This window comes from Pongo pygmaeus, chromosome 15, assembly GCF_028885625.2.
Source record: "Pongo pygmaeus isolate AG05252 chromosome 15, NHGRI_mPonPyg2-v2.0_pri, whole genome shotgun sequence".
NCBI classification, from domain to species: Eukaryota; Metazoa; Chordata; class Mammalia; order Primates; family Hominidae; genus Pongo; species Pongo pygmaeus.
In genome coordinates, this window is record NC_072388.2 from 30,868,208 (window position 1) to 30,885,521 (window position 17,314).

The following is a 17,314-nucleotide window of genomic DNA, read 5'->3' on the forward strand; positions in this document are numbered from 1 at the left end:
TTTACCTAAATGACCGAAGGGCCCAGTGCACGGGAATATGGCCTGCAACTGGGTATCTGAACTAAAACAAAGGCCCCAGGTATCCAACGTGCTACTGTTGGCCCTGATAATTGGCGTTAGGTAAGAGTGAACTTTTCTACCACCCTCACCTCCCTCCAGGATAAGGCAAAGTAGTCCTCATGTATTTTGCTTTTCTTTACTGCAGGACATTTGTGAAGATATTTCTGATCATGTTGAGCAAATCCATGCCCTCCTTGAAACAGAGTTCTCCCTAAAGCTGCTGTCTTACTCTGTCAACGTGATAGTGGACATCCACGCAGTGCAGCTCCTCTGGCACCAGCTTCGAGTCTCAGTGCTGGTTCTGCGGGAGCGCATTCTGCAAGGTCTGCAGGACGCCAATGGCAACTACACTAGGCAGACGGACATTCTGCAAGCTTTCTCTGAAGAGACAAAAGAGGTGAGTGTTTTCCTTGAAGTTAAGCAATGCATTGCCAGGTATGACCAATTGAGAATGTTTTCAGTTTGGAGATGTAGGATAGGAATTCTTTGTAGGTAAATAAGCAGGCCCTGATGGGCTTTGAATCTAGGCATAGTGACTAGAAGCTAGGGCACTTCCAATATGAATGGGGCTTTAGACCAGAGTTAGCTCATACCTGGTAATTTGCACATATGCCATTCATTGTTATTGATGCTAACCTGGCTTCCTTTTCCTCTTCAAAGATTTAATAAATATATGTATTGAGTACTTACTATGTGTCAGACACTCAGTGCCAAGAATATAATAATGATCAAAACAGGGTTTCTGTCTTCAAGTAGCTTTGAGTCTAGAGGAGAATGGAGCCAAGTGAATAGACATTCAAACCAAACTGTGATAAGTCTAAAAGATGCCATTGGCGGACAGAGAAAGAGTCACCTAATTCAGACAGGGGAGGCTTTCCAGAAGAAATGACTCTACCTGAGACGTAAAGGAGAGACAGGAATAGACTGGTGAACAGAGACAGAACATGTTCTAGGCAGAGGACATGGCATGATCAAATACCCAGAGATAAGAAAGAGAATGGCAGGCCCAGAGAGCTACCAGTAGGACTGGAGCAAAAAGCCCAAGGAACCAGGAGGCCAGATTTGGGCTAATAGGTAAGCTGAGGTCAGATCATGAAGATAAAGAGCTTTCTAAATCCATATTAAGAGATTTCGACTTTATTTTGAGGACAAAAGAAGTGTTTGTTCAGCAAACTCCCATGATTCATGTTTTAGAAGAATCATTCTAAATACAGTGAATCAAATGGACATTAGAATATTATACAAAATGTTTGATTTTTATTATTTATATTCAGTACCTGAAAGATTTTATTGTTATTCTTGATGAATAACTTAAGAATGGACCCTGTACATCTGAATTCAAGTGAACTCTCTCATTCTTAAATAAAATGGACATATATTTATAGAAAAAAAAGTGTTTTTGCTTGCTAAGCAGCGGCTGTACATATACACATACGTATGGATACCATATATGGATACATTGCCTGTGGGGAGTGGTGGGTGTGTGTGCGCGGGCATGTGTGTTTAGTCCTTTGGCTCTTAATACTCAGTTTAGTGTTCTGCTATTAGTTTGTGGAAAACATATATATTCTACAGGTTTATAAGGCACTTACATTAATGTATGAGATTAAAAGGCCTTATAATGAGTGTTGCATAATTCATTAATTTATTGACTTATTAATGTTTCAGTGGCTCCAACATTATCAACAACACCAAACAAATCTGTACCTATTCTCATAAATCATTTATTCTTGTTGATTTTTGTTTATTCAAAATAAAGTTTCTTGCTGTGGCAAACTCTCCGCAGCGCCTAGAAGTCTATAGGAATCAAAATCGACTAGGCTTACCTCTAACTTTAAGTCACAGTCTTTGTTTTCAGTTAGCTGTCCCTGTTACTGTGGCAGCGGGGAAGTGATGTAGACTTCAGTAGAGTAACCATGGGATGAATATGTGAGTTGTGTGTTAGTTCCCAGATGCCATCCCTCCCAAGTTAGATCCCTAGAGGGTTCTCAGCTGGGACTGTTATGGTTATGGGAGACTACAAAGAATCTCAAGCTGACCAACTTTGCCCTAAATCTGATATCCTTGATAGAATGTGCTAATGGAGATCAGAGATGAGGAAGGTTTGTGTAACCTCTAGAGAGCTCTTTCTTTAGATATCTACCTGGCATCTTCAAGTCTATTTATTCTTTTCTTCCCCCTTCCCCATTTGTTGTCCAACACCCAATGCTCTGTCCAACATCCAATGCTCGTCAGTGATCAAATCTGCCTGCTTTCTACTACTAGAAGGAGATTAAAAATCATTGATTCAAATCATATATTTATTAAATCAATAAACATTTATTGATAATCAGCTCTGTTGTAGGAGCTGGAGATATAGCAGTGCTCTAGGGTTTATTGTTATTATTGTTCTGTGGAATACATTCATCATACACTTAATTGAACTTGTATCATTCATGAAGTAGTAGCTCAATAAATGATGAAGAGCCATGGAGGGTAACTGTTGCTGGCCACTGTTTTTACAACTGTGTTGTGAATTTACAATAAGTAGCGTCTATTCTCACAACACGAACTCAGCAATTATGAATGGATTTGATTGGAAGCAGTTTAGTGCATTCTTATGTTTGAAGTCAGTCTTTAGTCCTGTTGTAGAGATTGCAGAAAATTTTTGTGTGAGTGGTAAAGGAACAGTAGATTTTCAGTTATCCACTTTGTGGATATATTTCTATGAATTAAAGTTCTGCCTCTATAAGCATACTTCCTGAAACTGGATTTCTGATCCTTTATTTCTGTGTGTCTAGTGTGACTCTATGAGGATGTTTAAAAGACTGCTTAGTTTTATTTATTTCTGCTAGCACAATGGAATTGTAAAAAACAGGAAGATAATTAGGATAAAATTATCAGCTTTCTCAGAATAAATTCAACTATGAAAGATTTATAGAATGATGAGGGAAATGGCAAAATAAAAAAACACCCAAATTTAAAAATCACTGGTAAATTAGAATAGTGGATGTCTTTCCAGTGAAGGAAGATTCATTTTTCTCTTTCTGGAAGTTAGTTAAATTTCAGAGCCACATTAAAGAGTAAGTTTGAAACTCTGGAGAGTGGCAAGTTCCATCTTCTTCTCTTCTTGAAAAAACAATATATGAACTTTATTTAAATATGGAGCAGACCATATCTAGTAAAAAAAAAATTGGCTAATACCTTACTAAAATAAAACCAGTCAATAACTAAACAAACAAATAAAAAACACTTGAAGGCAAAGCTCAAAACTGTTTAAAAAATATGTTGTTCTGCGATTTTCTGTATTCCAGACATTGTGATAAGCACTTTAAATTTGTTTCATTTAGGAAGGAAGGTAAGAGATACTAAAAGTAGTTCCCTTTTATAGATGGAAAAACTGAATTTAAGAATAGGTTAAGTGAATACTTCTATGTAACAAACCTGCACATCCTGCACGTGTACCCCAGAACTAAAAATTAAAATTAAATTTAAATTTAAAAAAAGAAGAAGTTAAGTGAATACTTAAGGATATAAATCTAGGTGTACTTAAATAAAACAAAACCGTTTTTAACTGATTTCTATTTTAATTATTGTTTCTCCCCTGCCTTTCTTCTTCTCTCTATCTTCTCTATTTATTGATTTCTTACTATGTATAAGACTCTGTGCATTCAAAGATGAACAACACATGTTAGAAATGACCTTCATAATTTTTTTGGTCCTCACGTAGTTCTGACAGGTAGGCTGAGCAAGTGCTGTTATCCTCAATTTACAGGTATTATGATTTTATTCATCTTGTAGATGAGAGAATTGGGGTCGAGAGAGGTAATGTCACACAGGTGATAAGAGAGTGATAACTCTTAATAATATCAACACAATAGGAAACATTGATTGAGAACTTACCATGTGCTAGATGGTGTGGTAAGCACCTGCCTAAATGATACCTTCTCCATGGGGATGCATTGGTCCTTCCAGAGTGCTCACAACATAGCACTTTGTGGGTTCCTCCACTGGCACTTATAATGGGCCAAATTGTATCAGGCCAAAGTATGTGCTATATTTTGAACTACATGAGGGTTAGTTCCAGATTATATTAATCTGTGTGTCTCCCACAGCACATAGTTCATATTGCTGTAAAAATGTCTGATTAGTTGAATTGAATTAAATAATACAGATAATCCCTGCTTTAGATGTGGAAGATGGAAATATAATTTCAGTTTGATAAACTGGGAATTAATCATGAAGATTAATTATTTGATTCATAATTTCAGCATGTAGAAAATGGAAGTTCTCTTAAGAACTATTAATATTGTGTAAATAAAAATATTGAAAGATTTTTGTATATGTTTTCCCCTTGCCTATGAGAAACAAACCTTTGTTGTACTTCACAGTTGCTTGTCATTACTTGCTCTTCTCTTCCACTGCTGTTCTCTGGGATGCATTCGGAATCATAGAATCCCAACGTGGTAGGGCTGAAAGGAATCTGACAAAGTCTAGTCCATGTAGACTAACATGTAAATTGATGGGCCTCTTACTAGAATGCCACAGCCCCCACAGGTCAGAGGACTCAGGATCTCCCCGTCTAAGTTACGAATGTTAGATTTCATGTTCAGTTGGTGGTGAAACATAGTGTTAACAAAAAGAAAGTTCTAAGAAAGCATTTGGAACTAGGCTTCAGTTAATTATGGAAAAGGAACAAAGCAAAATGTCTTGCTTTGAATTAGAAAAAAAAGGAGGGGTGTTCTTTGCTCACGCGTGCTCTTTCTTTGTCTCTCTCTCTCTCTCTCTCTCTCTCTCTATATATATATATATATATATATTTTTTTTTTTTTTTTTTTTTTTTTTTTTTTTTTTTTTTTTTTTTGAGAACAAGTCTCGCTCTGTTTCCCAGGCTGCAGTGCAGTGGCATGATCTTGGCTCACCGCAACTTCTGCCTCCCGGGTTCAAGCGATTCTCATGCCTCAGCCTCCCCAGTAGCTGGGATTACAGGCACATGCCACCACGCCCAGCTAATTTTTGTATTTTTAGTAGAGACAGGGTTTTGCCATGTTGCCCAGGTTAGTCTTGAACTCCTAGGCTCAAGCAAACCACCTGCCTTGTCCTCTCAAAGTGCTAGGATTACAGGTGTAAGCCACTGCGCCTGGCCTGCTTCATAACATGTTCAATGGAGGTATATTTAAGTGGAGTGGGTACTTGGCTAGGCAGCTCTCACCCAGCTACACGTACTACACAATTACATGTGATATTTCTGAAATAAGGGCAGTAAAACCAACAGGCAACACCCCTAACTCCATATCTTCCTGGGACTTTATTATGTACACACATTAGAAAACTATCCGGGAAGATGATGTGGAAGGAAGCGATGGAACTAAAAACATTAGTATTACTAAGCAATATTTTCAGAGATAAAACTCATTCATCTGCTCTGAGAAACTTCAGAGAACTTTCTTTTCTTACAGTTGCCTCTGCACAGTGAAATACTATATACTGTTTTTGGTTTTGCTTTGTTTTTTTCAGGGAGGGATATTTTTTCGCATTAAAAAATACAGTTTGAATAAAAAATAGTTACACCCGGAAGGATAAAAGACTACAAATAGGGTGCAATTTATACTGCTTGGGTGATGGGTGCACCAAAATCTCACAAATCACCACTAAAGAACTTATTCATGTAACCAAACACCACCTGTTCCCCAATAACCTATGGAAATAAAATAAATAAAAATAAAAAATAGTTATTACCCGCCAAGTGATAATCACTCAACTGTCTCACCAGTTAAGATGGTATTTACTCACTAGTTGAGATGGTTGGCCGGACTGATATGGTGGGACAGGATGGGAGAGAGCTTCCTCTGAAGCATTAAGTGTTTTTGAGTATGGTGTTTTCTTTTCTAAACCAGGAACTGGCTAGAGATTTAAGAAAAGGCAGCCATACTTTATTCTCTGAGATGTATTCATTAAACAATATATTCATTATATATATATATATATATATATATATATTCAATATGTTCATGTAACATCACTGATTGAGCATCTGTTTTTCTCAAGCAAGACAATACCCTGGTCTTTATGTGCTATAACCACCAGAATGGGGACCAAATATATTTGCAAGACTATCATGTTCCCTGCTTGTCCAAAGGCAGGTGGCTGACACTTCAGTTTGGAGTCTAGTTTTTACCTGGACTCTCACATTTCTTTTTTTTAAATCTATGATGTAAACACTTTTCTTTAACCTCATATAAGCACTGCAGTGCAGTAACCATGATAAATGTAATAGAAAATCATGTTGCAAATTTCAGCTACATATTAATTTAAAAAGGTTTTATGAGATAGTTTTGGAATTTAACCATCGTTTTGTAATACTATTTCTGTAAAAGAATAAGTTCTGAGTAATGAACAATGAAAAGATTAAAGAAAATACAACCTGCTTTTGAATTGGGAATCTCACTATTATTCTTGCAAAAATTGCATAAAGTATAACTTTTGTTTGGCTGACTGATTTCTAGTTCAGTTATGAAGCACAAAAGTTATACAATTCCATTTAGGTAATTTTTGTTGAGCTTGGCAGTTAATATTGATTTCTTATTTTGTGCAGTATAATTTAGTGTTAGCAATAACTCTCATCTTGAAAGTTTCCTCCTCAATATACTTCATTATTAAAAATAATAACGTAATAAGAGTGAACATTCATTGAGGACTCATCCATGTACTAGACTTACATATATTACATATCTTACATATATTACCTCCTTTAAGCCTCTCAACACCCCTATGGCATGGCTTATCATTTCCTTTTTATAGATGAAGGAAATAAAGCTTAGCAACATCTAGCTACTGGCTCATGGTCACGTAGCTAATTAGTGCTACAGCCAGAATTCGAAACTTGGGCTTTTAATTATTGGAGTTAACTAAAACTACCTAATCAGAGAAAGAAATTATAGGAAGGCATAGAGAGACATTCTAAAATGTCGTCATTCATTCATTCATTCATTCAACATATGTGCATACTGTGTGCAGATCACTATGCTATGTGCTACAAGTACCCTGGTAAGACAACCATTTTCTGTGTGATTTATACTCTCATAGTACTTACAAACTAGTGGAAAAAACAAATTGATCAGATAATCACAATAGTATTTATTTATAAATTGAGATCAATGCTTAAAGAGAAAGCAGGGCTTACAGTAAAATATTCTGACTTACATGTGGATCTGGAATCTTGAAAAAGTGAAACTTAAGCTGAAATCTGAGTGATAAGGAAGAGTCAACTAGTTAAGGGGTATAGGTTGGAAGCTTTCCAGGCAGGGCAAGCAGCATGTGCCAAGGCCCTGAGGAAGGAGGGAACACGGTATTTTCAGAAAGTGAAAGGAGGACACTGTGGCTGCGTGTGGCCAGTGAGGGGAGAATAGCATAACAAAGGCCTCTTTGGGCCTGGCCTCGAAAGGGTTTTGGTTGTATTTTAAAAATACTTATCTATGACATCGTTTATTTCTGTTTTCAGTCATATACTTGGAAGATCTTCAAATATTGAAGCAATATATCTTTCCATTTAAGTGTGTCATTTTTTGCTTTTATTATTTTTAATTGACACATAACTGTACATATTTATAGGGTACAGTGTAATATTTTGATACATGCACACAATGCAATGATCAAATCAGGGAAATTAACATACCTGTCACTTCAAACATTTATTGTGTCTTCATGTTGGGAACATTCAAAATCCACTCTTCTAGCTATTTGAAAATGTAGAATAAATTGCTTTTAATTATAGTCATCTGATCCTGCTATAGAAACCAGAACTTATTCCTCCTATCTAGCTGTAATTTTGTGTCCATTAACCAGCCTCTAGCTATTCCCACCCGCTACCTTTCCCAACCTCTAGTAACTGCTGTTCTGCTTTTGGCTTCTCTGAGTTCAACTTTTTTAGCTTCCACATATGAGTGAGAACATGTGGTATTTGGCTTTCTGTGCCTTGCTTATTTCACTTAACATAATGTCCTTCAAGCTCATACATGTTGTCACAAATGACAGGATTTCCTTCTTTTTGAAGGCAAAATATAGTATTCCATTGTGGATATATGCCACATTTTCTTTATACATTCACCTGTTGATGGACGCTGAGGTTGATTCCGTATCTTGGCTATCATGAATAGTGCTGTAATAAACATGGGAGTTCAGATATCTCTTTGACATGCTGATTTCCTTTTCTTTGGATATATACCTATTAGTGGGATTGGTAGTTCAATATTTAGGTTTTTTGAGGAAAAATTTGGGTTTTTAACTTAACAACAACAGGATGCTTCTAAAGGACTTTAAACAAAGAAGTAACAGATTTGCAATTTGTGTAGGTTACTCTGGTGGCAGTGTGGAAAACAAATTGGAGATGGGGGCATGCCAGTTTAAAGTAATATCTAATGGCCAGAATACAGACTTTGGGGACAGCCTCTATCCAGGGCCGGTGTCATCTTTTGGTCCAAGCTACTCTTATGTCAGACAGGGACAATAGTACAGACTGCAGAAGAAAATTTTAAGAATTAAATGAAAAAGTAATTGTAGTAATCGACCATCATCATTTATAGATGAGGACTCTGAGGCTTAGAAAAGTTAAATAAGGCTTTTCGTCTGTTTATCTAGATGTTATGGAATGAGAGTGAGTGGAGTAGGAGATAAAGGCAGGGTAAAGGTCTGAAGGGAGAGAACATTCCAAAAACAAAAACGAACAAATGAGCAGTAAAACCAGATATAAGATCCTGGAGAAGCCAGATCTTGGGAAAACCTGGTTGAAAGGATCACAGGGTCCAGCAGCCACATGGGATCCAGCTTCAGTTGGCTCACCACAGTTCTTCCTCCAGAAAAAAAGGAGATCTGGGGATGTAACAACCCTCCACTTTTCAGTTTTCTTTTTTCATTTCCTAAGGGGGCTAGGTTAGATCAGGCTGTTATTTAGCCAGTAGGCATAATGGGATAGTTCCCAGGGCTCTTCTACCCCAAACAAAGCATCAGTGAAAATCTTCCCATTTGTTGTATGAAATCAGAAACTGCATTAGTAATGAGACAAAAGCCTTAATTACAGAATTAAAGATGTAACAAATTAAAAATAGTTAATTGTAATGCTGTTTTTTTAGTGTGAGGGAGTTTTAAATCAAATCAGCCTATCCAGAATTATGAATAGTAAGAAAGATGGGCACTTAACAGCTCACAAACACCAGTGGGGGCAGGACTTGGGGAGAAAAACATGCAGAGGGAGGAGCTGATGCTATCTCTAATGATAAAGTTTGGACATTCATTAATTTTCTCCTTCAAAAGGGTGGGGCCAAACAGAAACTGGTCTTGAACTGTTATGTATTTGCAAATTCAGTAGTTTACCTTCCTTTGATTCATCAATATATATTTAACACAACTGGCTTATTATAATTAATTATTCTACTTAAAAATATTTATTGAGCATCTACCATGAGTTAGCCACTGTGGTAGGTACTGGAATGATAGCAAAAAGCAAAACAGACATTCGTGGAGATTTTACTTTTACATTATTTTGATCCCAGAAATTGTATTACTTAAGGCTTTGTTTACGAAATTCTTATTAAATGAATAATATATTATTTTTCAGTTGAAAATTAAGTCAAGAATGGATTTTTTTGGCTTGATCTTGACATTTCTATTAAGGCTGTATACTCCAGATTAGTGAAAAATCTTCAGGTGTTTAAGAACAAGATACTATATAAAGCAATGTAGTAATTGATTAATATCCCTTTGTGTATGTCAAACCACAAGCAATAGGGACAAATACATTTGACCTTTATAGTGCCCTGTACTGAGATTTCATTTAAACAGCAGCCGATGTTGTAATTGATGTTGCATTTACTGAAACCATTGCCATTGTCTGTTTCAGGGCCGGCTTGATTCTCTAACAGAAGTGGATGACTCAGGACAATTAACTATCAAATGTTCTCAAAATTACTTGTCTCTGGATTGTGGCATTACTGCATTCGAACTGTCTGACTACAGTCCAAGTGAGGATTTGCTCAGTGGGCTAGGTGACATGACCTCTAGCCAAGTCAAAACCAAACCCTTTGACTCTTGGAGCTACAGTGAGATGGAAAAGGAGTTCCCTGAGCTTATCCGAAGTGTTGGGTTACTTACAGTAGCTGCTGACTCTATCTCTACCAATGGCAGTGAAGCAGTTATTGAGGAGGTATCTCAAGTTTCTCTCTCAGTAGACGACAAAGGTGGATGTGAGGAAGACAATGCTTCTGCAGTTGAAGAGCAACCAGGCTTAACACCGGGGGTGTCATCATCTTCAGGAGAAGCTCTGACAAATGCTGTTCAACCCTCCTCTGAGACTGTGAAGCAAGAATCCAGTTCCTCCTCCCATCTTGATGTAAAGAATCAGCAGCCTGTTCCTTGTGAAAATGCAACCCCCAAGCGAACCATCAGAGATTGCTTTAATTATAACGAGGACTCTCCCACACAGCCTACATTGCCAAAAAGAGGACTTTTTCTTAAAGAGGAAACTTTTAAGAATGATCTGAAAGGCAATGGTGGAAAGAAGCAAATGGTTGATCTAAAGCCTGAGATGAGCAGAAGCACCCCTTCGCTAGTAGATCCTCCTGACAGATCCAAACTTTGCCTGGTGTTGCAGTCTTCCTACCCCAACAGCCCTTCTGCTGCCAGCCAGTCTTACGAGTGTTTACACAAGGTGGGGGATGGGAATCTTGAAAACACAGTCAAATTTCACATTAAAGAAATTTCTTCCAGCCTGGGAAGGCTTAACAACTGCTATAAAGAGAAATCTCGACTTAAAAAGCCACACAAGACCTCAGAAGAGGTGCCTCCATGCCAAACACCTAAACGGGGAACTGGTTCAGGCAAACAAGCTAAAAATACAAAGAGCTCAGCAGTGCCAAATGGAGAGCTTTCTTGTACTTCCAAGGCCATAGAGGGGCCACAAACAAATTCTGCTTCCACATCCTCACTTGAGCCTTGTAATCAGAGAAGTTGGAATGCCAAATTGCAATTGCAGTCAGAAACATCCAGTTCACCACCTTTTACTCAGAGCAGTGAATCCTCTGTTGGCTCAGACAACATCATGTCTCCGGTGCCACTTCTTTCAAAACACAAAAGCAAAGAAGGTCATGCCTCCTCTCCAAGTCACGTCACTAGGAATGGTCAGGTTGTGGAGGCCTGGTATGGCTCTGATGAATACCTAGCACTGCCCTCTCACCTTAAGCAGACAGAAGTGTTGGCTTTGAAGTTGGAAAACCTAACAAAGCTTCTGCCTCAGAAACCCAGAGGAGAAACCATCCAGAATATTGATGACTGGGAACTGTCTGAAATGAATTCAGATTCTGAGATCTATCCAACCTATCATGTCAAAAAGAAGCATACAACGCTAGGCAGGGTGTCTCCAAGCTCATCTAGTGACATAGCCTCTTCACTAGGGGAGAGCATTGAATCTGGGCCCCTGAGTGACATTCTTTCTGATGAGGAGTCCAGTATGCCTCTCACTGGCATGAAAAAGTATGCTGATGAGAAGTCAGAAAGAGCTTCATCCTCTGAGAAAAATGAGAGCCATTCTGCCACTAAATCAGCTTTAATTCAGAAACTGATGCAAGATATTCAGCACCAAGACAACTATGAAGCCATATGGGAAAAAATAGAGGTAAGGTGGTTTTCTTAACATGAATGATTTCTCACTTGAGTTTTGGAAGTAATGCTGGGAGAAGGTCACACTCGCTACACTCTATTATAAAATGTATGGCTATTTTTGATAAATCTGATTCTCCACAGAAAGAAAAAAAAAGCACAATGATCAATGCATATGACAAAGAGTATGAATCACTAGGAATTGCCCTTGTCAGTGCATTAGCTTGATGTGCTCCTGCCCAGTATAGAATTCTTTGTTGACATTGTTCAAATCTATCATGACTACTGATGAATGCTGGAACCGCTTGGATCTAATACAAAATTAAATAGAATGATAGCTATGCACACACAAGTAGCTCAGGAATATATGCATAGACTATTCCAGTTACCCCAGAGTGTTTTTATTCATTTCTTCTGACTCCACAATATGTTCCACATCTCCAATGTTAACTTCTTTTAGAAATAGACCAGACATTTCTAATTTATTAGCGATCTTTTTTTCTTTACTCTTCCTCCTCTTTGAGAACTCTGGCTAATAACCATATTACCTATACATGTACCACCCGTGGACTCTGGGATGTGAAGTTGACATTTTGGCTAAATCTGTACTTTTGAACAAATTACTAGATATGATGAAATGTTTGAGGACAGACTTATCAAAATTCTCAGGACCGACGGCTTGGGCAATGTAGGGAGACCCCATCTCTATATTAGCCAGGAGTGGTGGCACACACCTGTAGTCCCAGCTACTCAGGAGGCTGAGGCAGGAGGATTGCTTGAGCCGAGGAGGTTGAGGCTGCAGTGAGTTGTGGTCATGCCACTGCACTCCAACCTGGGCAACAGAGTGAGACCCTGTCTCAAAAAAAAAAAAAAACAAAACTCAGGACTGAGCTCCATAGTATAAGTAATTATTTGATCTTTTAAGAGGCATCTGGGCAAAGAGATTCACCGTGATTACTGTGGTAGTGGCCCTTTCCTCAGGAGACCATTGGAAGTAGATCCAGCTGACTTGATAATTGTTAATGGTTTCTTGTTTGATGACATATAAATGGCCACGCCTGGCTACATATAATTTGTATATGACTTTATGGTATGCAAACCTCTCCCACATGCTTTTTTTTTTTTTTTTTTTTCCTCTGAGCAGAGTTTTGCTCCTGTTGCCCAGACTGGAGTTGAATGGCACCATCTCAGCTCACTTCAACCTCCACCTCCCAGGTTCAAGAGATTACCCTGCCTCAGCCTCTTGTGTAGCTGGGATTATAGGCCCCCACGACCATGCCCAGCTAATTTTTGTATTTTTAGTAGAGACGGGATTTCGCCATGCTGGCCAGGCTAGTGTCTAACTCCTGACCTCAGGTGATCCGCCTGCCTTGGCCTCCCAAAGTGCTGGGATTACAGGCGTGAGCCACTGCGCATGGCCCATACATTTTTTTTTTTACTTGGTCTTCGCAGCTGTCCTGTGAAGGAAGCAGGTCATGCCAGATTATTCTCCCTTTACAGAGATGGAAACAGGCTTCATGAGCTTAAGTGATTTTTCTCAAGCTAAAATAGATAGATAGATAGATAGATAGATAGATACCCTGATACACTACTCTGAGACCAGCATTGTGCTAGACACTGGATAAAGGTATAGTGCATATGGATAGAATAACCTGGAGGAAGAAAATGCGGGTTTATAAACAAAGAGGAAAAAGTTATCAAATATATAGCAGTAATAACATATGAATCATCATTAACATATATCAAATATTCATGTATCTAATCCTCACAACAACCCCGATATTAACCTTATCTTATGGCTGAGGAGACAGGCTGAGAGAGACCATGCAGTCTGCTCCAGAGCCCATACTATTAACTAAATGCCCCCATTCCTGTCCATGAGGAAGTGATCAATAAGTACTGAATATAAAAACCGCGGTGTTGTAGAGTAGTAATAATATCAGTGGAGCTAGAATTTGCCTGGCCAGTTCTTGCGAAGTACTAAACCTTAAGTGGAGCTTTGAAGGATGTACAGGATTCAGACAGATAAAGGAAAAGGAAGGTGGCGTTTCAGGTAGGAGGAGCATAAACTAAAACACAGAGGTAGAAATGGGAATGAGCATGGATGTGGGGTATAAAGAGAGCTGTCTTGATTGGAAGGTTTGTCATCAGAGATCAGTGAAAGTTTGCATACCTGTAGTAGGTATGGAAAGGCCCTGAAGGCCACACCAAGGCAATTAGAATTTGTTCACCAGGCACCCACAGCAAATTCTCTGAAAGGGACTGACAGTAATAACTAATACCTCTTCTTTTTTTTTTTTTTTTTTTTTTTTCGAGATGGAGTCTCGCTCTGTCGCCCAGGCTGCAGTGCAGTGGCATGATCTCGGCACATTGCAAGCTCCGCCTCCGGGGTTCACACCATTATCTTGCCTCAGCCTCCCGAGTAGCTGGGACTACAGGCGCTCGCCACCACGCCCAGTTAATTTTTTGTATTTTTAGTAGAGACAGGGTTTCACCGTGTTAGCCAGGATGGTCTCAATCTTCTGACCTCATGATCCGCCTGCCTCGGCCTCCTTCTTAAGCTCTTATTTTGTGTTTTGCTCTGTACTAAGTATTGTACATGCCTTACTCTACTTAAGTCCTGGAAGGGAGGATTTTTTCAGATGAAGAAACTAAGGCAGAATGTGATTAGGAAACTTGCTCAAGTCCTCACAGCTAGTAAGTACAAAGCCAGGATATGAACCCATAGCCAGCATTCTTAAAGCAGTGTAGGCCCTGGTCTCTAGTAGTCTTTCCAGAAGGGTTAATTGGCAATAACAGAAAGATGGTCCTGGCAGACATGGCAGCGACCAGGGCAGAGGTGTGGCCTCTGGCAGCCAACCTGAGGAGCTGCTGTGACGTGGATCAGGCAAGAGGAAGGGAGGGGAGTGTTGAAAAAGTGAATGAGTCCAGAAATCTGGTTCTAGACCTTGCTAAAAAGAATTCAGGAGCCATTCAGTGATTAAAGCCTGGAGTGGTCCACAGCTTGGCATGTTCCATTCTGAGCCTTGTTTCATCTTTTGTAAAAAAGAGATGTTTTAACCAGATGATGACTATGATACCAACTTCCAATTTGATTCCACAGTTCTACAAAAATGCAGCCAGGTTTTCAGCATCTGGAGACTGGTGTGTCTTTAATAGAAGGAAACATGTGGATGAGTAGCTGGTTTGAAGTAGAGGTGGTGCAGGTAATTTTTTAAAAACTGTGCATAGATAGTATATGATGCAACTTTTAAGAATAAATGGTTTATAGGCAATTGAAAAATCCCATACTGGAGTTGGGATATGAGGGAAGAGGCTAAAAGAAGATCAAGTTCCTTCCTCAGGCCAGCCGCCCTTACTACATCAGATGAGGGCAGCTGCCAACCTCCAGGTCAACTGGCCTTGGCTATCACACTCTAGCTTTGGTCTGCTCCTTATAGCGACCCAGAGAACCCATTCTGCCTGGAAAATATAATGACAGAGGATATTACTTAACATCTTCTTTATAGAAGGCATCTGCTAGGCATTTTACCTATAATAACTCTCCCATAAAATTCTTATAACAACCCTCTAAGGTAGGTTTTTAATCCTAAATTAACCACTAACCACTTCTCTCCTGTTCCATTCTGGTCCTAGCCCCCATCACCTCCTTCCTGGATTACTGCAGTAGCCTCCTAACTGGTCTCTCTGCTTCTATTCTTCTCTCACTACAGTCTATTTCCAATAGAGTAGCCAGAGTGATCCTTTTAAAAGATAAATCAGATTATGTCATCCCTCTGCTCAAAACTCCACAATAGAGGGTTGCCATTGTATTCAGAGGTCCTACATGGACTGTTCCCTGATTTCCTCTCTGACATCCTTTCCAACGACTTTTCTCCATGCTTACTACACTCCCTTTCCTAGAACATACTTGGCATGCTTCTTGCCTTTAGGACCATTGTCAGCTGCTTTTGTCTACATCCTCTCCAGCAGATGCCCTCATTTATAATTCCTTCACCTGTTCCAAGTCTCTGCTAAAATATTATCTTCTCAGAGAGGACTACTCTGACCATCTTTTAAAAGATGTAACCCAGCTGGGCGCTGTGGCTCATGCCTGTAATCCCAGCACTTTGGGAGGCCGAGGTGGGCAGATCACTTGAGGTCAGGAGTTTGAGACCAGCCTGGCCGACATGGTGAAACCCCATCTCTATTAAATAAACAAAAATTAGCCAGGTGTGATGGTGTGCACCTGTAATCCCAGCTATTCGGGAGGCTGAGGCAGGAGAATCGCTTGAACCTGGGAAGTGGAGGTTCAGTGAGCTGGGATCCCGCGTGCCATGGCACTCCAGCCTGGGCGACGGATCAAGACTTGGTCTCACACACACAAAAAAAAGGTGTAACCTGACCTTTTCTTTCTTTTACGGATCTCACCACATTCTGTAACTTTTGTTTGTTTGTTTGTTTGTTTGTTTTTTGAGATGGAGTCTTGCTCTGTCACCCAGGCTGGAGTGCAGTGGCACGATCTTGGCTCACTGCAAGCTCTGCCTCCCAGGTTCACGCCATTCTCCTGCCTCAGCCTCCTGAGGCAGCTGGGACTACAGGTGCCCACCACCACACCCGGCTAATTTTTTGTATTTTTTTTTTAGTAGAGATGGGGTTTCACCGTGAGAGCCAGGATGGTCTCTATCTCCTGACCTTGTGATCCGCCAGCCTCGGCCTCCCAAAGTGCTAGGATTATAGGCATGAGCCATCATGCCCGGCCTACATTCTGTAATTTTATATAATTTTCTAATGTAGTATATTTATTATTTTTGGTCTGTCTCCCTCTGTTAGAATGGGAACTCTGTGAGGGCAGGAATATTTATCTGTTTAGTTTGTTAATGAATCTCATGTACCTAGAAAAATGCCTGGTGTATAATAAGTGCTCGATAAAGACTACTGAATGACTGAATCCCCATTTTAGAGCAGAGGAAACTGAGTTTAGAAAGATGAATGAACAGTTTTTCCTATGCAGCACAGCTAATAAGTTACAGAGCCAGGCTTCAGGCCACCATCTGCTTTGTTCCTCCCACAAGATAAAGACTTGGGAATAGATGAATTCCCTAAAAGAAGGAGGCTAGGTGGAGAAAAGCAGAGGGACTGATGTCTGAGATTCAAGTTGTAGCCCAGTTATGAGACAGGAACAAGGAAGAGATCCAGTTGTGGGGATCAGAAGGGACAGAAAGAATTCTTGGGTATTAAATACACAGAGAGAGAGAAAGAGATACTAAATAAAATGGACATTAGCTTTGTTCTTTGCAAAAGATAGATCAAGAATAATAAAGACTAAGGGGAAAAAACCCAACAACCTTTAGATTTGTCTGAAATAATTAATGAAGACCTTAGGAAAGAAACAGACGTAATGAAGGAGTGAAAGTAGATATAGGTGATTAAGAAGTAAAAAAACAATCATTCCTAATATTTCCAGGAATTGGATTGAAAACACAATATGAGGCAAAGGGCAATAGTTGAAAGTAAAGTCAAAAGTTTTTTTTTTTTTTTAAATTGAAGCTTATTTGAAGGCAGAAGTAGCAAAAGAGATTGAAGTAGCTAGAAAGACTATGTAAATATGGACACACTGAGAAAGAAGGGAGGGTATGTGGAACTC

At 39.3% G+C, this 17,314-nt stretch overlaps 1 protein-coding gene across 9 annotated transcripts in view; it reads left to right on the plus strand.

The window, feature by feature from the left end:
* AKAP6 (A-kinase anchoring protein 6) overlaps positions 1-17,314 on the plus strand; it is a 626,632-nt gene that overhangs the window by 331,005 nt on the left and 278,313 nt on the right. For all 9 annotated transcript variants that reach the window (XM_054449571.2, XM_054449565.2, XM_054449569.2 and 6 more), the window contains 2 exons: positions 206-457; positions 9,935-11,704. In XM_054449571.2, the coding sequence (XP_054305546.2) occupies positions 206-457; positions 9,935-11,704 (2,022 nt within the window). The remainder of the gene's footprint in view (positions 1-205; positions 458-9,934; positions 11,705-17,314) is intronic.